The following is a 22,986-nucleotide window of genomic DNA, read 5'->3' as shown; positions in this document are numbered from 1 at the left end:
AGAGGGCAGACCCAATAGGCTGAAATTAATTTTGTTTAATATTAACAAATTTTTATTATATATTCATATTCATTTTATCGCTTAATATTGAGCACAATTAACTTTGCTGACTAGCTGTTACTGCTAATACATGTTAGAATAGGGAATATTGAAACATGTATTCTCATCAGTAGCAGCTAATCAACACCATATAATTTACAGTTTTTTATAAAGTTTCTAAAACTAGTGAATCATACTACTTCTGTTATTCAGGCTTGTACCATGATCAACAGCTTGCCCCATACAGTAGGATGACACCTCAGCTCGCCACACATATTATGATGCCCCCAGCCACCCCCCGCACAGTATGTTTTTCCCCAAAGCTTCCCACACACAGTAATATATCCACCTAGCTCCCCACACAGTATGATGTCTGTCCCCATAGCCCTCCAAACATTATGATGTCCCCACAACCCTTGTACACACAAAGTATGATGCATCCAAGTTCCCAACACAATGTGATGGTTCCAGTTTCCTCAAACACAGTCTGATCCCCCACATCCAATCAACACAGTATAATGCCCTCCACATGTGTGATCCCTCACAGCATGATAGCTCATAGGAACACCCCCCTGCACACACATTATGATGTCTCCACAGAGTATGAACTCCCACAGCCCCCCATACAGTCCCCAACACAGTATGATGGTCCAACAGCTTCCCCAGACTGTGTAGGGGATTGTGCCGTCCATCAAACTGAATTTGATGCCCCCACACAGTATGATCCTCCACAGCCTCCAACACAAAATGTTTGACCCAGAGCCCCCACACCAGTATGGTGGACACCTCAGCCACCCACACAGTCTAATGCACCCCACAGCTCTCCATATAGTTTGTTGGACCCCATATCTCCCCACACAGTATAAAGGACCCCCACAGTCACCCACAAAGTATGATGGCCCCACAGATCCTTAAGCAACATAATTATCCTTATACACAATATTATCCTTATATACAATACTCCCTAAACACAGAATAATGTCTCCACATACAGTACAGACCAAAAGTTTGGACACACCTTCTCATTTAAAGATTTTTCCGTATTTTCATGACTATGAAAATTGTACATTCACACTGAAGGCATCAAAACTATGAATTAACACATGTGGAATTATATACTTAACAAAAAAATGTGAAACAACTGAAAATATGTCTTATATTCTAGGTTCTTCAAAGTAGCCACCTTTTGCTTTGATGACTGCTTTGCACACTCTTGGCATTCTCTTGATGAGCTTCAAGAGGTAGTCACCGGAAATGGTCTTCCAACAATCTTGAAGGAGTTCCCAGAGATGCTTAGCACTTGTTGGCCCTTTTGCCTTCACTCTGCGGTCCAGCTCACCCCAAACCATCTCGATTGGGTTCAGGTCTGGAGACTGTGGAGGCCAGGTCATCTGGCGTAGCACCCCATCACTCTCCTTCTTGGTCAAATAGCTCTTACACAGCCTGGAGGTGTGTTTGGGGTCATTGTCCTGTTGAAAAATAAATGATGGTCCAACTAAACGCAAACCGGATGGAATAGCATGCCGCTGCAAGATGCTGTGGTATCCATGCTGGTTCAGTATGCCTTCAATTTTGAATAAATCCCCAACAGTGTCACCAGCAAAGCACCCCCACACCATCACACCTCCTCCTCCATGCTTCACGGTGGGAACCAGGCATGTAGAGTCCATCCGTTCACCTTTTCTGAGTCGCACAAAGACACAGTGGTTGGAACCAAAGATCTCAAATTTAGACTCATCAGACCAAAGCACAGATTTCCACTGGTCTAATGTCCATTCCTTGTGTTCTTTAGCCCAAACAAGTCTCTTCTGATTGTTGCCTGTCCTTAGCAGTGGTTTCCTAGCAGCTATTTTACCATGAAGGCCTGCTGCACAAAGTCTCCTCTTAACAGTTGTTGAAGAGATGTGTCTGCTGCTAGAACTCTGTGTGGCATTGACCTGGTCTCTAATCTGAGCTGCTGTTAACCTGCGATTTCTGAGGCTGGTATCCTCAGAAGCAGAGGTGACTCTTGGTCTTCCTTTCCTGGGGCGGTCCTCATGTAAGCCAGTTTCTTTGTAGCGCTTGAAGGTTTTTGCAACTGCACTTGGGGACACTTTCAAAGTTTGCCTAATTTTTCGGACTGACTGACCTTCATTTCTTAAAGTAATGATGGCCACTCGTTTTTCTTTACTTAGCTGCTTTTTTCTTGCCATAATACAAATTCTAACAGTCTATTCAGTAGGACTATTAGCAGTGTATCCACCTGACTAGTGCACAACACAACTGATGGTCCCAACCCCATTTATAAGCCAAGAAATCCCACTTATTAAACCTGACAGGGCACACCTGTGAAGTGAAAACCATTTCCGTTGACTACCTCTTGAAGCTCATCAAGAGAATGCCAAGAGTGTGCAAAGCAGTCATCAAAGCAAAAGGTGGCTACTTTGAAGAAACTAGAATATAAGACATATTTTCAGTTATTTCACACTTTTTTGTTAAGTATATAATTCCACATGTGTTAATTCATAGTTTTGATGCCTTCAGTGTGAATGTAAAATTTTCAAAGTTATGAAAATGCAGAAAAATCTTTAAATGAGAAGGTGTGTCCAAACTTTTGGTCTGTACTGTATTTCCCCCACAGGTGAATGACAATTAAAAAAAGCAGAATAAATACTACTCATGTTGCTCTTATTTCTTGGTGCGCTACTCCAGTCTGGCCTGGTGTAAGTGATGATCAACAAGGCCAGTCCTTCTTGTAATGATTTCTTCTGTCACTACTGTGCCAATCAAAGAGATAACAGAATTTGTCACTCATGATACTTGTACTGTATAAGAAAGTTTTCCATGACTGTATAGTTTTTTTTTGTTTGGTTTGCATATGCCAATGGATTTGAGATCAGCACATTGCCGTTTTGCAAAAGCACTGATTACATACTGACCTATGGACAAACCCCATTGTGATTGTATGTGATGCCCAAAAATTGAGATTGTTAAGCCCTCATACACAATAGAGTACTGTCAGCCAAACCCACCGGAATCATCAGATTTGGCCTACAGTCTAAAGGTACCATCTTACATAAGGACGCACCAGCGATCGCGACAAGGTTGTGATCTGGCCGGTATCGCTGGTGCGTCGCTAAGTGATCGCTGGTGAGCTGTCAAACAGGCAGGCTCACCAGCGATCAGGGGAGCAGCGACATTGTGGAAAGAATCTTTCCACGATGTCCTGCTCCTGGTTACCAGCCTGCTGAAGCAGGAGCAGGCTGGTAACCATGATAAACAGAGGGTTACTAAGTGCGCGTGTGCCCCTAGTAACCCGCTGTTTATCATGGTTACCAGCCTGATCGCTGCTCCCGCTGGTCCCGCTGGAGGGCAAAGACCAAAAAATGGTCCAGGACATTCTGCAGCGATCAGCGACCACACAGCAGGGGCCTGATCGCTGCAAAGTGTCACACATAACGACATCGCTGGTGAGGTCGCTGTTGCGTCACCAAAACCGTGACTCAGCAGCGATCTCGCTAGCGATCTCGGTATGTGAGACGGGAGCTTAACATGTAACAAATTTGAGGAGAAAAGTACTTTAATTTCCAAAGATTCAGCAATTACAAAATGTATCAAATATGGGAAAAAGTAGTTAAAATCCTAAAAATACCGCAGAATTTTTTTTTATTTTTTTTCTCTGTAACTTTCAAATAAGATCCAATTTCAATGTAGTTTTTGTGTTCAGTGCCACAGAATTATGTAAAATTACTTAATCATATCTCCATTACAAAAAACTTCCTAAATTTTGTAGAACAGTATTAATTGTTTGTAGATGATTTCATAATTTCCTGCTTCACCTGCCTATAAACCTTTGCATAAAATTTGACATGAAGTCTGATCAGAAGCAGAAAAGAGTCTGAACTGCAGGGAGGTGGGATCAATATACAGTCATGGCCAAAAGTTATGAGACTGACACAAATTTTAGTTTTTACAAAATTTGCTGCTTCGGTGATTTTAGATCTCTAGTCAGATGTTTCTATAGTTACTGAAGTACAATTATCAGCATTTCAGAAGTTTTTACACTTTAATTGACAAATACATCAAGTTTATGCAAAGACTCAATATTTACAGTGTTGTCCCTTATTTTTCAAGACTTCTGTAATTTACCTTGACATGCAGGATATCAGCTTCTGAACCAAATCCTGATTTATGGCAACCAATTTTTGCCTAATCACTGTTTGGAGTTTATCATAATTTCTGCTTTTTTTTTGTCCATCCACTTTTTGAGGAGTTCTCAAAGGGATTGAGATCTGGGAAGTTTCCTGGCCATGGACCCAAAGTTACAAAAGTTTTGTTCATCAAGCCAATTAGTTATCACTTCTGCCATGTGACATGGTCTCCATCATGATGGTAAAACCATTGTTCATCACCAAATTGCTCGTGGATTGTTTGAATTTACAAAAAAAATCACTATTACACATATTAAAAACAGCTGCACCGACACACTAAAAAACGTATAGTGGGTGAATCCAAGACAATAACTCATATACACATTGTACACAGAATTCTAACATACTGTTAAATGTCATATAAAATAGTAAGGTGTAGAGAGATATACATGAGAGTATATTATGTCATAGTCAATACATGTCAGAGACCAAGAACGCATCAAAACCGTGAATCATAAATATAAGATTATATAAAAGTTACGAACAAAACACGAAAAAGTGAGAATACCCAGTAATAGAAGGGGATTCACCCATCAACGCACATCGGATGTTCGTTTCACTAACGGCCTTTTTTTTCTATGTTTTTTTAGGTGCCTTTTATGGAATAGTATGTATAGCAATGTCAGCAATTGCCTCATATATGGGAAGTGTGATTCAGGTAAAGTAACCTATTAAAACATGATGCTATCAAAGAAATATGAATTCTCTATGTACATATATTTTTTAAGAGGAGAAACACTCTAAGTGCGCAGACAAACGGTAGTATTTCTCGTGCGAGGATTGCATCGCAATCCTTGGATTGGCCCGGCACCTCTCCTGACCTGAACCTAACAGCTGCATAGAAATGCATCAAGTCCGTGCACTGCGATGCAATCCTCGCAGGAGAAATACGTGCGTCTTTCTGCGCCCTTAAAAGTGTTATTTTGAGGCATGAAAAAAACTAGCTAGAGAGTCTAATATGCGGAATCCTAACAGTGTGGATTGTATTCAGTGTTAGGATTCCACTGTTTCGTCATCACATGAGTGCTTGTATGCCATTTGCATACTTATGATCAAGTGCTGACTGCATTATTTTCTGCTTTTCTCATCTGACAATAGTGAGTACTTTACACGCTGTTAGGATTCTGCATGTTAGACACACTCACTAGTTTTTTACATAGCACGGAAAGCCATATTAAACAATTTAAATTCAAGAGGGGAAATATTCTGCATTTGAAAATGTACTCTTCATCACAAGGACTTTATCTTCAAAAGATATTAATTTTGGGTATGGCTATTGTATCACACTCAAAAAAAACTAGAAAAGCCTGTGTCCTCATCCTCATTTAAACTTCATCCACAGGCTACATATTTTCACCAATGGTATGTGACAAATCACATCCCTGTCTCAATTTAGGCACATTATCACTTGCATTGTATGTTATTGTCATGTGTAATTTTTGGAGACTGACCTATCATTTTTTTATTTAGTGTATAAAATTTTTATTTAAAGCATATGCATTTCTTCAGTGACAACTATAATTCAACTTTCCTCTATCTGTGTTTTTGCATGGAGGCCCCTATTAGTATGCATTAATGCATTATTCCTCTGAATTATTTCACTCATAGAGTATATACACCTCACTGTATTAGCCAGATTAAATGATTATACATTTACTTAAATGGACGCAAAGTAATAAAATGCACTGGAAGGCAATGATTCACCAAAACTGGCCATTCTACATATAGCCACTGCCTATTCACATTGATGGCTGCCATTTACCTGCACCTGTATGTGGAATCAGAACTGTAAGCCAGTAGCATCTTTTGTGCTATTTTAGGTGATGGTGCAGTAGCCCTGCCCCTTTAATATATTGGACCCATCTAAGAGTTTTCACAAGAAAACTGGTGTAAAACACTTTGAAAAGTCATATATTGTGATTTTTGGCGTTGTCATGCAAGTTGTCAGCAGTTCCTCTAAAATGGGCGTATCTAGTGTGGGACAGGGCGTGGCTAAATCCACCCATCAAATTTAACAAAAGTGTTAGCATTTCTGACTCTAGAAATTCTACTCCAGTTCCTGACTGGAATATTATTTCTAGCAAGTTGCATTCCACTGCACATGCCAGGCTTAATGAGTCGGCCCTGAAGGGTAGATGCGCAGGGAACTTCTCTGCTGCGGATTTTCAACATTGAAATCCACAGAGACAATAGCCACTGCAGATTTAATTTTGGAAATGCTGTGGATGGGCTGTACATTTCCCCCTTTGCATTGAAAAGGGTGAAATCCACACCATAAATTGACATGCTGGATTCACATTAGCCAATTTCTGCTGTAGATTTTCTCTACAGGATATGAATAAATTTAGTGAAATCTAATCTACAATGCTATTGCTGACAATAAAATTTAAAGCGGTTGTCCTCTACTCGGACAACTTCTTCTGAATCCCTATGTTTCCCCGCATAGGGGAAGCCGAACAACATTGACTTAATTTTTCTCTCCTATGGACGTAATCAACATCCAGAGGAAATGAGAGCTTCAACTTCCTCCACATGTCTTGATTTGTCTGAAAGAGAAGAGTGAAACCAGCACCAACTGGCCCCAGGGATTGCGTGACATAACAATGTCACGGGAGCCCCAGGAGGGTCAGTGCCAACACTGCTGGAATCGCACCCTCACCGGAGGTGAGTATAAGTATTATTATTTTACTGGAGTAAACATTTGGATTCAGAAGGGGTTGTCCAAGTAGTGGTTAACCCCTTTAAGTCTGGAAAATTCAAAAGGAAAATTGGCTGCATACACATGTGTATACATGAACTAACAAGGCAGCAGATTACCTTTAAATCACTGATTTTCCTTGTAATTGATAACTATAAAGTGCTCTTGTAATGAATCATTATGTATGTATCAATAAATATTTAGTGTCAGCCCCAAGGAAAACAATATTCTTAGTCTATGATCAAAGTCCTTATTCTTTTAGAAATTTATTTTATAGGTAAGTTTGTAATAATCAATCTCTGTATCCACCTTCATGAAACAACACCTGTATTTATGCACTGGCATACTTGGCACCTCTGTAAGTTTTATCAGGCCACGGTCACAAATTGCAGCTCGAGCACAATATGTTTCATTGTGTATTGCATCTAACAAGGAAGGAAAGAATAAATAAAAGCTTTATACAGTTCTTTCCTGTTGGATCTGATCCGGAAAAAAAAGCAGCAAAGGTCGGTGCTGCCAAATAATCCCATGTCTTCAAACATATTTAGGATTTTTAACATTTTGTCTGTACCACTGACCTCCATGCCAGTAGTCCATTAATGTGTGTGCCATACCATTGGCAGGATAGGGCAGTCACAGACATCCAAGTACTATTCTATGACATAGAACTGAAAAAATTCAATTTCTTTTCACTGAATAAAAAAGAGAAACAAAGGACTGATATTAAACACCATGTTTCCAAGTGCAGATATAGCAACTTGGCATCTTGACAGTTTGACATAGGGAGAGTGCTCCATCTGTAAGCCCGTCAGTGGTCCTGCAGTGCCATAACAGGGTGCTGATGGGTTACTGTGGCAAGCGGAGGACTAGCATTGTTCAACAGGTCTACCATGTACACATGTCTAATAGATTCTGCTGCCAGGATCCATAGGAGACCTGTCAGTGTCATACATCACTCGTACATGACTAGGGTCTTGTAAATGTCTATGGCAATAACCAAATAAAACATAACGCTGAATGACGTGGAAACATATGGCCACAACAGCCTTATTACTTACAAAATATAATACTAAATACATAATACCAAAAAGGCTAATTTTACAACTGAGGTGATCCTCAATGGCCCACTACCAGGTAGCACGAAGCTAAAGAATCCCCAGTCTTAACGCTCCTACGCGGGAGTGACAATTGTCACGGTGCTGCTCACTCTACCATTTTAACCTGTTTCCTGGTAAACTTTCCAGTAAGAACTAAATCACAACTTAATAATGACCCCATTAACCCTAGAACGCATGACCATAAAAATCTACTTTTTCACATACCTGGGGCCTTTTAGGCCCGTGTGCAAATAACATGGAATAACTCAAACAAAAATGACAAACAACTATATACCTGAGGAATACCTAGAGTTTCAAAATTCTGACTAAAGTAATCTTGAAGAAAATAGAAAACAATTAACAGGGCGGGCCTGCGAGGCCCCAGGTATGCGTTCTAGGGTTTATCAAGACCATCCCTGACCTCCTCACCTTCAGCTGCTATGACACAGGTTTGAAAAAAAAAAGACAATCAAAACTGTTAATCCACTGCCAAAGTATAAAGGGTGGGTGGGCAGGTCTTGGATCTGAAGTGAAAAATGATGGTCCTTGGCTCTTCCTTTTCTTTTTAAGGTACCCAGAATCCTGTTAACCATATCCAGAAATTTCCTGCCCAATCCTAGCCTATCCCATACCTATGTGACCTATGACTCACCCACTCTATCCCTTCTTTTACTTCTGTGAACGTGCCAAAAACAGTATTAACCCTTTTCTGGCTTCCCTCCTTCCAACGCCTGTCATGTCTGGGCCTACACTTTAAGCTTTATGTGTTATGGCCCTAAAGAAGCACTCCCATCAAAATTTTTATGCCTTAATATATTACAACCATCATATTATATAGCACTGTATATAGTACTAATTTTGCCTTTCTACCCAGCTAGTTCTTCTCTTTTCACTGCTCTATTTAGAAACAGGAAGTCTCTTGTCCCTGCAGAAATCATTCCACTCAACTCCTGACCCAGCTGCTTTGCCCCTCCCCCCTGCCATTGACATTTGCTGTGACTGATGAGTCATACAGGCAAAATTGACCTCCTGTTTCTACATAGAGCTTAGAAGGATTCAGCTAGTCAGTTTTTAATCACGTGATTTCATATACCTAATGGAAAACAGATGAATTAGTTGGGTAGAAGAGCAAAATGAACAATTGTAAGTACACAGTGCAATGACATTCTTACTTAACTTCCCCAAACTACTCCAATCAGTAAAGAAGAACTGCTTAAGAAGGATGAGGAACGCTTTTACCTGGTTTGGTAGAAGCGCAATCTTTAAAATTAACATTCTCCCTCGGATCTTGTATATTATACAGGCTCTCCCGATTGGGGTTCCCTCATCTTTCTTAAAGAGTCTTTCAGCAGTCCAAACTAAGTTCATATGGTCTGGTAAAGCTCCTCTTATTGGAAAGGCTACTTTATATCGGTCTAAGGCTTCAGGGGGTATAGCTTTCCTAGATTTCAGATCTTATTACATAGCCTCCCACCTCTCTAGAATCTTGGACTGGTGTAGAAATGGTGTTGGGTCAAAATTGAGCTAAGCTTTACCAATATCCCTCTCTCTGCGACTCCATGGCTCGACTTGTCTCTGGTTAAATCACTAAAAACACATCTCACCATTGGGGCTACCCTTGCTTGTTGTACCAATCCTTCAATCAGTTCATATATCATACTGCAATCCTCCTCCATGTATCCCATCATTTTTTTTCCCCGGGTTTGGAGGACAATGTTTTCCGCACCTGACTAAACAGTGGCTGCTTCAGAGTGTCTCATTTTGGAGCTGGGCGTGTCTGACCCTCAAAGGAAGACCTTCTTGTCATCTCTACTCCCGCTCTCCTGGGTACTTGGAGAGTTGGTCAGCTTTCCCATTTTTTTCATTCATTCCCTCCCAGACCTTTTTACAATAATGTTAAGATGACTTTCGAAGCAGCGTGTATGGGTATAGGACCTCTAAGACATACTTTATCCTTCCCATACTCCTTGCTGATTGAGTCCCCAGACAAACTGCCACCCATTTCCAAATTCAATGAGAGACTGATTTGGGACTTTATCGAAAGAAGAGTAGAGGCGTATCTTAACTTTAACACATAAATCATTTATTTGCTCTCATTTTCATGAGGCTGGTTATAAATTGCTGCCTCGGTGGTGTAGAATACCATCTCGCCTGTTCTCTATTTCCCCTGAAGCCAATCCCATGTATTGGAGATGTGGAGACGAGGAAGGTGATCTGATACATATCTTTTGGTTCTTCAAGCTCCTTACTCATTTTTGGGAAAAGGTGCAACTAGTGTTGCATAGGTTCACAGACCTTACAAGTGACCTGAACCCAGCTCTTGTCCTTCTCCATCATTGCGACATTTCCATAAAAAACATATATTATTTCCATAAAAACTCTATATTAAGACATTTAATTGCGACTACTCGAGCATGTATTCCTCTGCTGTGGAAAAAAGACTCCATTCCAACAGTTTCCCTTTGGTTTTCTAAAGTGAATGAAGTGATGTTAATGGAGGAACTAACCTCTAGTGACAATAATTCCTATGATCGTTTTTACAAAACCTGGTTTTATTGGCTGAAATTCAGATCCTCTGCGGAATACTGGTCACTTATTGCGGTAAATTGAATTGGTAAACACAGGACCTTATGCCTGCTCACCTCTTCCCTCACCTCTCCTCCCTCCTGCTCTCCTTTGGGGCTTCTTCTGCCTTTTTCTTTTCTCTGCTTACCTCTTTTTTTTTTTTGTTATCCTTAAAATTATGGCTACGTTCTCTTACTCAATCTTTCTGGTCATGGAAGTTTAAATCCTGTTCATTTAGTGCGGAACTTGTGCTTCTGTCTTGGATTACCTTAATGGTTTTACAGTTCAGACATTACTTCCTGTTCTTTATGATAGTTTTTATTGATACTACAAAATTTATTTTATTTTTCTGTTGATGTTGTTTTGATATCTTGGCATATTCCGTGCCTTGTATTAGCCTATGTGCCCACTATGCAGAAATGCTCCGGATTTTTCCTGAGCGTTTCTGCATCTCCCTGGCAGAAAAAAACGCATGTGGATTGTACATGCGGATTGTACATGCGGATTGTACATGCGTTTTTTCTGCCAGGGACAAGAGTTTGTCACGCGTTTTACACATGTGATTTCGCATGTGGGTTATCAAGCGCTTTCCAAGCGATTTTAGCATCACATGGAAAAGTGCTTGACAACTTGGTCACAATATATAAATCCATGCAACAGGCATGGATTTTATATAGTGTGACCAAGTTAGTTAAAAAAAAGAATAAAAATGGTAAAAAATAAAAAAAACATTATACTCACCTTCCGATGGCCCCCGGTCTCCTTCTCCGGTCACCCCGGTAGCTCGCGGTGGTGTAAAAGGACCTTCCATGACGTCATTTAGTCATGTGACAGAAGCCATCAGGAGGTGAGTATAATATATTTTTTTATTTTAAAGAGTCTCCTCTTCTCCAGATCCGGGTACCATCCGCACATTGAATCGCTTAATATCCGCATGTGCACGTGTAGTCATGCGGATATTATGCGATTCAATGCAAGTCAATGGCGGCAAAAACTCAGCGCTTACGAAAAATAATTGGTAGTGCTGCGGATTTTTCCGCAATGATAATCCGCAGCGGAAATCTCCGCAGCATGTGCACAGCACATGCGGATTATCATTGAGGAACATGGCAGACCTTCTACCATGCGTTTTTTAAGCGTCTCTGCGGCGGAATTGCTGCTGCGGAAACGCTTAAAAAATGCATAGTGGGCACACAGTCATACTTATCTCTCAAAATTCAATACATAAAGATAAAAAAAAATGTACACAGTGCCATACAGTATGATGATTGCAATATGTTAAGAAGATAACAACTTTTTGGGGGGAGTGCTTCTTTAAGTAGTGGAGTGTATTACAAAAGCAATCCAATGATCACATGTTCAAGTCTCTGTGTGAAAGTAGTAAATATTGTAAAAACAAGTGTTTTAAGAGTTTTAAGAAAAGAGTTTTTGCTGATATTTTCTTCCTGCTGTTCCCAAGTATTCCTTGAGTGCCGCCTCCTTCGTAAAGCTCATAAAAATAAGCACTACATAAAAAGGCCCATATCCCTAGAACCATATAGAGGATGGAAAAAAAAAAAAAACACAACATACTCAGAAGAGCAACGGGAATAAAATAAGAGCAAACATTGACCACTTCTGACCCGGTGATAGGTCCTCTTTAAAAAGAAGTAAAAAAGAAATCTCTGTTCTCCCAATAAAAAATGGATAAATATTTGGTATTGCTGTATCTGTAACGACCCACACTTTGCAACTATTTTAATAATTATTCTGCAGAGTGAATGTTATAAAAAATATGAAAAACTATCCCAGGATTGTTGTTTTTATTCATTCTGCATTGCAAAAAATTAAACAAAAAGTGATTAAAGTGATTAAAAAGTCATTCCAAAATGGTACCAATATAAACTCCAGCTCGTTATAGAAAGAACAATCCCTCACAAAAAAAAGATATTTTAGGAAGTGATTTTCTTGTGTAAAAGTTCAAAAGCATAAACAAATATATATCAATTGGTATTGTATTAGTCATTTTTTGATGACAGCTTGCCCTTACACGTAATCTGCCCTGATTCCTCATACTTATAAGCTGTCACTCCTGCCATCCTCCTGCTGATTAAAGCACCACTTCATTGGTTGTTTTCTTTCAGTACTGGAGTGGTGCTTCTAATATAAGTTCCCTGCCCCTTGTCTTATATTTACCAGTTTACTAATTTTTTCTCTATACTACATAAGCAAGCACATTAAATTAATACTGTAAATTGAAAGAAACTGTCAGCTAGCGGCGGTAGGATTGTGGGAGGGGTGAAGGCTTGTGAACATTGAGGACTTCATAATGCGCACTGCAGGATGATAAGATGGAAATGTTCAACTTAATGAATAGATGGATACGTCACTTATGAGAAAGAAAAATCACTTTATTTGATGCATGTTACTGATGAAAAGAAGTATGGAGCAGAGAGCCGTTTCACGCAATCAGCGCTTCACCAAGGAGCACTGATTGTGGGAGAATACATGCATTGAGTTCATATGTGAAACACTGAATTTTGTTTTGCCCAATAATGTCTTTCAATTTGGTGGCCACCAATATTCCCAAAGCACTGTTGCAATGGGCATTACAGTGGCACCTACTTGCCAATCTATTTTTTTGCAAGATGAGAGGAACCATATATTAATAATATCAATAATTCATTTAATAAATATATTAAATATTGGGCAAAATGTATCAACGAAGCCTTGATTATCTGGTGTGCAAGGGCAGACATATCACTGGTGCAACCTGTGCAGCCACACAGGGGCCCAAGGGGTCGTGGGGCCAATTTCTACCTCCAAAGCAGGTAGAATTGTCCATTATAATGACCGCTTGGGCAGCAAAGGGCCCATATATTGTTCTTGCACAGGGGCCTTCTTCTGTCTGTGTCCACCAGTGCGGGTGTGTATGCTTTCTCGTCATGCCTTGAGAAAGCACTGATTGAGTGAAACACCCATAGGCTATCTGCTCCATACTTCCTTTTACCTGTTCTTCTACATGTACAGAATAAAGTGATTTATCTCCTTAAAGATCCAGCTGGAGACTGCCATATCTTTTTGCATTAAACATTGTGCTTGTTCACTATACTTTGATACTTGAGCACTATCAGCCGAACACTACAAGCCTGTTATTAGGACTGTCCATACCTCAGCTGATGTGGCCATGAAGGTAGTGTTGATTACTTTATTACATACAATTGAAGTGTTGAAATTCATTCAGTGATAAGGATAAGCAGATCTTAAAACAACCGCAAGGTAATATTACGGTAATAATCTGTGCAATTAAATAATAGTGTGTTTTCTCTGTAACAGGCTGCATTGTCTATATTTGCTATGGTTGGAGGTCCCCTTCTAGGATTATTTTCCTTAGGAATGTTTATACCTTTCTGCAATCCATTGGTAAGTATTATTTAAAGAAAATTCTGTTTTCTAAATTTTCAAGAGAAGCAAATGTTATTCGACTCAAGTTTACTTCTCCAGTAGCTAAGAGAAGCTGAGAAGGAAGAGCTTACTATTAACATAAACCTGTTACTTACATTTAACACTGCATTTTCATGTACAGGGAGCCATTGTGGGGCTGCTTTTTGGGTTCGCTATGTCTTTATGGGCTGGAATAGGAGCTCAGATCCACCCCCCACTGCCTGAAAGAAGTAGACCTCTACCATTGTCCACTGCCTCTTGTGATTTTACTGATACCTTCAACGTCACGACTGTTACGGAAATGACTGTAACAATGGTGGTCTCAGCAGCACAAGATCAAGCTAGTGAGAGGTGAGACAGATGTATTACTCATAGATTCTTGAATTTGCTTTGATTTTTGTAATTATTAATAATGAAGTAGAATGATTTTATTATTATAATGTCAATTTCCTCTGTCCACTTTCTTTATCTTTTTAGGCCAGTGCTTGCTGATTATTGGTATTCTTTATCGTACTTATACTTCAGCATTTTGGGGACACTTGTGACTGTAGCTGCTGGCATAATTGTTAGTCTTTTGTCAGGTATGTATTAAATGGTAGTTTTGGTAAAATTATGATGCTGGATACAAAATAAAACAAATACATGATCGATCCTACAACAGGTTAAAGTTGGCTACATGCATACTCTAAATGTCAAGTATTTGATTATCCCCAGTGCTCTAAGTATACAATTTCCAAAGGGTTAGGTAGATGTCACGGGGTTACCGCGACAGGTTGGAGCCAGGAGACCTCAGCGCCGGAGGGCTCCTCCTCCAACTCCGAGAAGAAGCACTTCTCCTTCATTTTAAATGTATTTATTTCTTCCAGCAGAACAGGGGTTAAGCGGCCATGTTGGATTTCCCTGTGCTCACAGCTGAGCTCGGTTAGCCACTCCCTTTCCCTTTATAACATGGGCTCTGATACTAAGTCCTTGTCAGAGCTATTACTTGCTGCATGGCTAAGGAGAGTGAGGAGCTCTATGGGAAGGAGTTTGTGAGGAATAATTTGTAACTGTTGCCTGGTTATTCCTTATCCTTCCCCATTTTGGTTTATTCCCCCTACCTACACACCCCGGTGCTTCACTCTGTTATATGTGAGAGAATATTTTGTATGCCTGGAGTTTTCTGTTTATCCCTGTCCGTGTTGCCTTGTTTGTTGGGAGGGTGTACTTTGGCGCACAATAGCGCCCCTCTTCCCCGGGTGGGGGAGGAGAACAAGCGAAGGGCTAACTCAGGAGTTAGGGTGAGGGCAGAGGGTATCCTGGGGAATGGGGTCAGCTAGGGCGCCCCCTAGTGTTAGGGTCAGGGTAGGAGCCCCTGCTCCCTGGTCACCCGACAGCTGTGTCGTGACAGTAGAGATAAGTGGCTGTCAGATATTTCTGTAGGTATTTAACTTCTCTCCAGGTGAAACTATCTGTCTGTTTTATCTTATTTGTAAGGGATTGTTCACACAGCAGATTTGATAAAATGTTTGACTATCCCATTCACGCTTTAATTTTTTTATAACTCAGCAGTACATGCAAAGACAAGAAACTGTAATAATTCTTTTTATCATTTACTCTCAAAAACTGCTCAAATCTGTCTACCAATCTGTCTGCAGTGAGGATCAAATTATACCTGCTGTGTAAAACTCTATGGAGAGGGGAAGGGGTAGAAGCTGGAGGGAAACAAAAGCAAAAAGGCACAGTGAAGCTGTAGCTTCTAACGCAGGAGGAAAAAACTGCTAAAGAAGGCCAGATACAAGTCACTTAATAGCCAGAAATAAGGATATTGCCCATGTACACACATAATCACTAAAAGTGCACTTACACTTTAAAGAAATTCATGTGCTTCCTGCCAAAACAACTAATAGTTGTATCTTCTATTACATGTCATACATTTAGATTTAAGATAAGAAACTTTGTAATAATTCTAATTTTCATTCACTCTCAAAAACTCCTCAATCTGTCTATAAATCGGTCTACAGTGAGGGTTGAAACTACACCTGTTGCTATAAAACTATGGAGAGTGGAGGTGGGAGAATCTGGAGGGAAATAAAAAGCAGGATGGCACAGAGAAGAGAGAAGCTGCTGAGGCTTCTAGTGCAGTGATTAAAACTGCAGAATACAAGTCATTTAATGGCAAGAAATAGCATTATTCCTCATGTACACACCCACACATGACAGCTGAAAGTATACTTACACTATTTTCTTGTCTTATTGATTTCTTCATATGCCAAATATTAATTTTCTAACTTCGCTGGTAATATGCTATTTAGTGGGTGACTAGTCTGTGGGGGGTTGTTTTCCTTAGACTAATCATCACACTAATCAAGTTATCACACCCCTGTGGGTCTGATTTGTATGCACTCTGGCTTCATCAGTTCACTGTGCATGCACAGGGAGGCAGCGGTGACGTAGGACTGAGGCAGCTTGAAGATTTGCACAGCTGGAGGTAACGGCTGACTGAGTACTATGTCACCACTACCTATCTGGGCATGCACAGTGCACAGATGAAGCCAAGGTATGTATACCGGGCTTGCCGTGCGTTGTATCGAGGCGGAGATTTGCAAACAACTGGCAGTGACGGCACTCTTGCAAATCATGTAAATGACACTCCCAGAGACATGATTAGTGGGATCATTAGTCTGTACAAAACAATGCCCACCTTGACTAGTCACCCACTAATTTACATATCGCCACCATGAAACTGATTTTTGGCATATGCAGAATTCAATAAGATGATAAAAAATGACTTGTTAGGGTATAATGTACTGTGACAGAGTTAATGATGTTATATGTGAGGGGAGATATGTTTCACTGTGGCTACTAGCGTCAGTGAGCTAAACCTACAAATTTACTCCACCATTTTCAAAGGGAGTGTTTTTTTTGTGAATGACTTTGAGAAGGGTGGGAAGTCATTCACCATGTCTCCACCTCAGGGTGTGACTGAGCAAAGTTAAATGCTCAGTCACTGTTTTTTTTCTTCTGTGTTGTGAGTTTGGAGAGGCAAGGTCTCCAGACTGGACAGCCATAGCTCAGACGGAAGCTGAAGTGTGCTGCAACTTGTGCGGGCGAATTGAACACATATGGACTGTGCTATCATTTGTCTTTTGTTTTGCCGTTATTTTGTTGAACCTGCAGTGCTTTATGCCGTTATAATAAACCTGCAGATGAAAACCGTTCCTGAGTCTACTTCTGAAAGCAGCTGAGTGAGTCGGTCATCTTACCACAGTACCAATAAACAAATGGTGGTGATTTTGAAGTGGCCTGATGAGGCTGTCAGGTTCCCTTTAACCCCTTACTTACCGGGGACGTATTAGTACGCATATTTGCGTACTGCCCATTCAGTGAGGGCTGCTGCGCTGAGCCCTCACTGAACGGAGCACATGTCAGCTGATTCTTACAGCTGACATGTGCCCGCAACAGCCGCGGGTGGAATCGCGATCCACTCGCGGCTGTTAACATGTTAAATGCCGCTGTCAATCTCCGACAGCAGCATTTAACGCGCGCTTCCGGGTAGCGCGTCATAAGCCCCGCCCACCGGCGACCCCGTCACGTGATCGCGGGTCGCCGATGGGCGTGCATGACAACCCAGGGTCTGCAGCAGACGCCTGTGGTTGTCATGATCTTGTCGCTATGAGCGCCACCTAGTGGTCGGCGCTCATAGCACAGGACCATTTCTGCTGCATGCAGGGGACCTGCTCGTCCCCTGTATGTAGCAGAGGCGATCGGATAGTTGCTGCTTCTAGTCTCCTATGGAGACTATAGAAGCATGCAAAAAGTAAAAAAAAAAAGTTTTTAAAAATATAAAAAAAAATAAAAAAATATAAAAGTTTAAATCACCCCCCTTTCGCCCCATTCAAAATAAAATATATATATATAAAAAAAAAAAACACATACACATATTTGGTATCGCCGCGTTCAGAATCGCCCGATCTATCAATATAAAAAAAGAATTAATCCGATCGGTAAACGGCGTAACGAGAAAAAAATTCTAAACGCCAGAATTACGTTTTTTGGTCGTCGCAAAATTGCAATAAAATGCAATAACGGGCGATCAAAACATCGGATCTACCCCAAATGTTATCAATAAAAACGTCAGCCCGGCACGCAAAAAATAAGCCATCAAGCAGCCCCAGATCACGAAAAATGGAGACGCTACGGGTCTTAGAAAATGGCGCTATTTTTTTATTATTTTTTTTACCAAATTTTGGAATTTTTTTTCACCACTTAAATATAAAAGAACCTATACATGTTTGGTGTCTATGAACTCGTAATGACCTGTAGAATGAGAAGGGCAGGTCAGTTTTAGCATTCAGTGAACGTGGTAAAAAAAAATAAATAAAAAACAACTGTGGTATTGCACTTTTTTTGCAATTTTACCGCACTTGGAATTTTTTTCCCGTTTTCCCGTACAGGATATGGTAAAACTAGTAATGGCTTTGAAAAGTACAACTCGTCCCGCAAAAAATAAGCCCTCACATGGCCATATTGACCAAAAAATAAAAACGCTATGGCTCTGGGAACAAGGGGAGCAAAAACGAAAATGCAAAAACGAAAAATGCTCTGAGGCTTAAGGGGTTAAAGATATTCATGTGCTTCCTGCCAAAACAACTAAAAGCGCACTCTTCTCTTGCATTTTATAGATTTAGACTGAGCAAAAATCATTTCTGTTTATAAATGGTATACTTGTCTAGATTATTTAGAGATACATCACGGTAGTCATATAGTTACTCATCTTTTAGACCAGGGATGTCATACTCAAACACACAGAGGGCCAAAATGAAAAACTTGGACAAAGTCGTGGGCCCGACATAGTTCTCTATACAGAATAATGGGCCCCCACATAGTACTCCATACAGAATAATGGACCCCACATATAGTCCTCCATACAGAATAATGGGCCCTACATAGTCCTCCATACAGAATAATGGCCTCACATAGTCCTCCATACAGAATAATGGCCCCCACAAAGTCCTCCATGCAAAATAATGGGCCCCACATAGTCCTCCATGCAAAATAATGGGCCCCACATAGTCCTCCATACAGAATAATGGGCCCCACATAGTCCTCCATACAGCTTAATGGGCCCCACATAGTCCTCCATACAGAATAATTAGCCCCACATAGTTCTCCATACCGTATAATGGTATAATGGCCCCACATAGTCCTACATACAGTATAATGGCCCCATGTAGTCCTCCATACAGTATAATGGCCCCACATAGTCCTCCATACAGAATAATGGGCCCCACATAGTCCTCTATACAGCTTAATGGGCCCCACATAGTCCTCCATACAGAATAATTAGCCCCACATAGTTCTCCATACAGTATAATGGGTCCCGCATAGTTCTCCATACAGTATTATGGGCACCACATAGTCCTCCAAACAGTATAATGGCCCCAAATAGAGGTGGTGGTTCTGGTGTCATAGGCCAAAAAAAACCACCCTGCAGGCCAGATTTGGCCCAAAAGCCAGAGTTTGACATGTATGTTTTAGACACTGTAATCTAATTACCAATTACACTCTCTGAATCACTTAATAAAAGAAGAGGATTCTCCAAAATGATATAATTGCTCCTACTGTCCTACTATGGGAACAAGTAATCTAGTAAAGCAGGGAAATAGCAGGGCATTTGATTAATCAGAGCAGGCTGTCGCAATGTGTCATAAAGTCCATTATCAATAAATACTAGTTTGGTAAGCATCTTATCGTAATTAGATGGCAGTGCACCACAAAGCTCTGACCAAGTTTTCTTATCTTCCTGCCAAGACTCTAGGACTTGCATCAATGTCTTGCACAATATTTACCCACAATGAGGATAAGGAACACAATAATGACACAAGTGATAATTTTACATGAGTCAAATGGGTTAGTAGTACAACTTAAAATGTGACGCAGTAGATAGACATTAGGTAATGGTTAATACCACAGCTTTATGATGAATGGACCTATTGTTACTAAAACTTTGAATGTAAAATGAAATATTGTGTCTGACTGCCCTAAAATCTGCGTATATATGTTATAGGGGGATGGAAACAGAATATAAATCGTGACTATCTCTATGGAAGACAAGATAGCGTACTTGGCATGTTATGCAAGACCGAAAGGGTAAGAAGAAATTCATGGATTTTACAGTCTTTAAGAGCTATGTACAGTAGATACATAATTCATACTTAGTATACAGTCCCCAAAAATACTCAAAAGCAGATCTTTATTAAATGTTTTAAAGTGACATCATCACTTTCAAATCACATCAATAAATATGTTAATGAATCATCTTCATTTTATGGCATAAGATTTGCCCTTCTAATGCCCCAAGTCAATCCCTAGTAGTTAAACAATCTCTATATAATTTTTAACATGGTAGAAAATGATCAAAAAATGACATCTACTGTGATCCAAAGTTCAGGCTGCATTGCTGTCTTGTCCACCCCAAAGTGTATTTCCATTTTGATTAAGAAATGTGATTTTCAAGTGTTGCTGTCATTTTGAAACATTAAATAACATTTTATTTTGGGTTATGTACAGTATGCTTCATTATTACAGTAGATATTATAAGTATTTTTGCAAGTATCTAACTATTATCCCTGAATGTGAAACCATACTCAGGATAAGCGCTCATTCAGACATCAGTATATACTCGCATGCGTGCGATCTGTGCTTTTTCATGAATAGCACTCATACCTACCATAGTCTATGGAGTAGTTCACATCTCCGATTTTTCCCTTGGACCGAGTGGTCCACACAAAAGCACAGAAACTTGTCTGAAAATCAATCGGAGTGTCGGATCAAACTCCTCAATGCAAGAATATGGGTATGTGAAAAAATCAGACATCTCTTGAATGCCATTCGTATGTGGTCCGTTTTTCACAGACTGTTTGCTAGAAGTTTGAGAAACCTCCTTGATTTTTTTTCTTTTTCACCCCCAAAACACTGCTGAAACTCTGACCAAACTCTGACCAAACTACTCTGATCAAAAACACTGATGAAACTTGGACCAATTTTCTTCAGTATTTGGTCAGTATTTTACATCAGTATTTGTAAGCCAAAACCAGGAGTTGAATCAGGAGAGGAAAAGTATAATAGAAACACGTCACCACTTCTGTATTTATCACCCACTCCTGGTTTTGGCTTACAAATACTGAGGTAAAATACTGACCAAATACTGAACGTGTGAACGTGGCCTAAGAGAAAAATCACTGAGGTCTGAATCAGCCCTTACTGGATTGAATTAATTGCCAATTTGACTTACAAATAGAACATTAGACAGAATTTATATGCCATTTCTGGAGTGTATTACACACATGGATATATTTTTTATTAAAGGGGTTGTCCACTTCTCTTTATTACTTTAATATCTTCCAGAAAATGCCAATTTTAATTTTTTCCACTTTGCCAATTTTTTTTCAATTCTCCTTTCTTCCAAAAGCCTTAACTTTTTTTATTTTTCCATCGACATAGCCATATGAGGGCTTGTTTTTGCAGAACGAGTTGTAGGTTTCAATGACACCATTCATTATACCATATAATGTACTGAAATATGGGAAAAAAATTCTAAGTGCAGTTAAATGGTGAAAAAAAACCCACACAATTCTGCCATTGGATTTTGGGTGTTGTTCTTGCTATGCTCATTGTAAGGTAAAAATAACTTGGCAACATGGTTTTTCATGTCAGTTTGATTGCAGTTATACCAAACTTGTTTATTTTTTAAATTTTTCCCTTTAAGTGACAAAAAATACTTTAATTTGCAAAAAAAATTGCTTTGTGTAGCATTGAAAAACTTTTTATTTTTGACTTTCCTTTTTAGTCCCTTTAAGGGACTTGAACGTACGACCGCTTTGTCTCTATACAGTAATACTAAAGTATTACAGTATATCATGAAAATGATGTTCTCCTATTAAGCCAAGCCCCAAGCTCTGGGCTTCATAAGTGGACTAAGATGACGGTGTTTCTAGGGCCCTTCAGCAGGTCCTCAGCTACCATCACACTACAACAGTGCCTGTAATCACATCACGGGGAGGCCACTGGGAGCTGGTGTAGGCGGTATTAACAATTATACCATTTGAATGTTAGTTATTGACAGTGGCACTTATATGGTTAAACAGCAGCAATCAGAGCTAGCTCTAGTTGCTGCTGTTTCAGGTAAATGCCGGAGGTGTGAATGCCAGGTAAGATACGTGCTCAGGTCCTGAGTCACTTCATAGATGTGAATCTGATGTTGGTTTTACTATTGTATCCTACATCGATAAGGGGTTAAAAATGGATCTATGGTGATCTCACACATAAAAAAAACATAGTCACCTACTGGACCTTCAACATTTTGTGTCTGCTACAGCCAATCTTAGCTGCTAATTGGCTGCAGCGGTGACAGGATGTCCCCTCTGGAAGAGGAAGCGATGAGCCTTGTTGGGAACACAGGCAGGAGCATAGCAGTATAGAGGAGAAGGCATTCAAAAGTTAGTTTTATTTTAAAACTACCATAAGCCCATTTTTTAAATGATAAAAAAGTATTGGAAAAGATCTTTAGTATTTCCTGCTTTAAAGAGGTTTTTCTGTTTCGGAAAACTTCTGTCTCAAGATGCAGTTTGACTTAATAAAATAATCTGTTCTTTACTCGCTCTCCCTGGGTCCAGCACTGAGTGATCGCCACTGCTCATCACGTGATGTCAACAGCACTGCAGCTAATCAGTGAATTGAGCAGCTCTGAGCGACTCATCCTTTAACTTGAACAGAACCTCTGAGCTCAATGATTGGCTGCAGTGCTGTCTACATGAAATAGCAGCAGAGACTTAGTGCTGGACCTGTGGAAGGTGAGTAAAGCAGTTTTTTTTGTTTTTTAAAGCAAACTGGGCCTGTTGAAAAGTATTTTCTGAAAGCGGAAACCCCTTAACACATTCCAATTTAAGCCTCTTTTGTCTTATATTTTGTAAATATTACTCCAAAATAACAC

General features: G+C 40.0%; 1 protein-coding gene across 1 annotated transcript in view; it reads left to right on the top strand.

The window, feature by feature from the left end:
- LOC141165682 (sodium-coupled monocarboxylate transporter 1-like) overlaps window positions 1-22,986 on the top strand; it is a 60,362-nt gene that overhangs the window by 35,998 nt on the left and 1,378 nt on the right. Inside the window, exons 10-14 of the mRNA XM_073651467.1 lie at window positions 4,820-4,887; window positions 13,905-13,991; window positions 14,155-14,363; window positions 14,490-14,593; window positions 20,062-20,144. Of these exons, the coding sequence (XP_073507568.1) occupies window positions 4,820-4,887; window positions 13,905-13,991; window positions 14,155-14,363; window positions 14,490-14,593; window positions 20,062-20,144 (551 nt within the window). The remainder of the gene's footprint in view (window positions 1-4,819; window positions 4,888-13,904; window positions 13,992-14,154; window positions 14,364-14,489; window positions 14,594-20,061; window positions 20,145-22,986) is intronic.

Source organism: Phyllobates terribilis, unplaced genomic scaffold (assembly GCF_046119375.1).
Source record: "Phyllobates terribilis strain yellow unplaced genomic scaffold, ASM4611937v1 Scaffold_11__3_contigs__length_659146591, whole genome shotgun sequence".
Lineage (NCBI taxonomy): Eukaryota > Metazoa > Chordata > Amphibia > Anura > Dendrobatidae > Phyllobates > Phyllobates terribilis.
The sequence above is the reverse complement of the archived record's forward strand: the minus strand, read 5'-3'. Positions and strand labels throughout refer to the sequence as shown.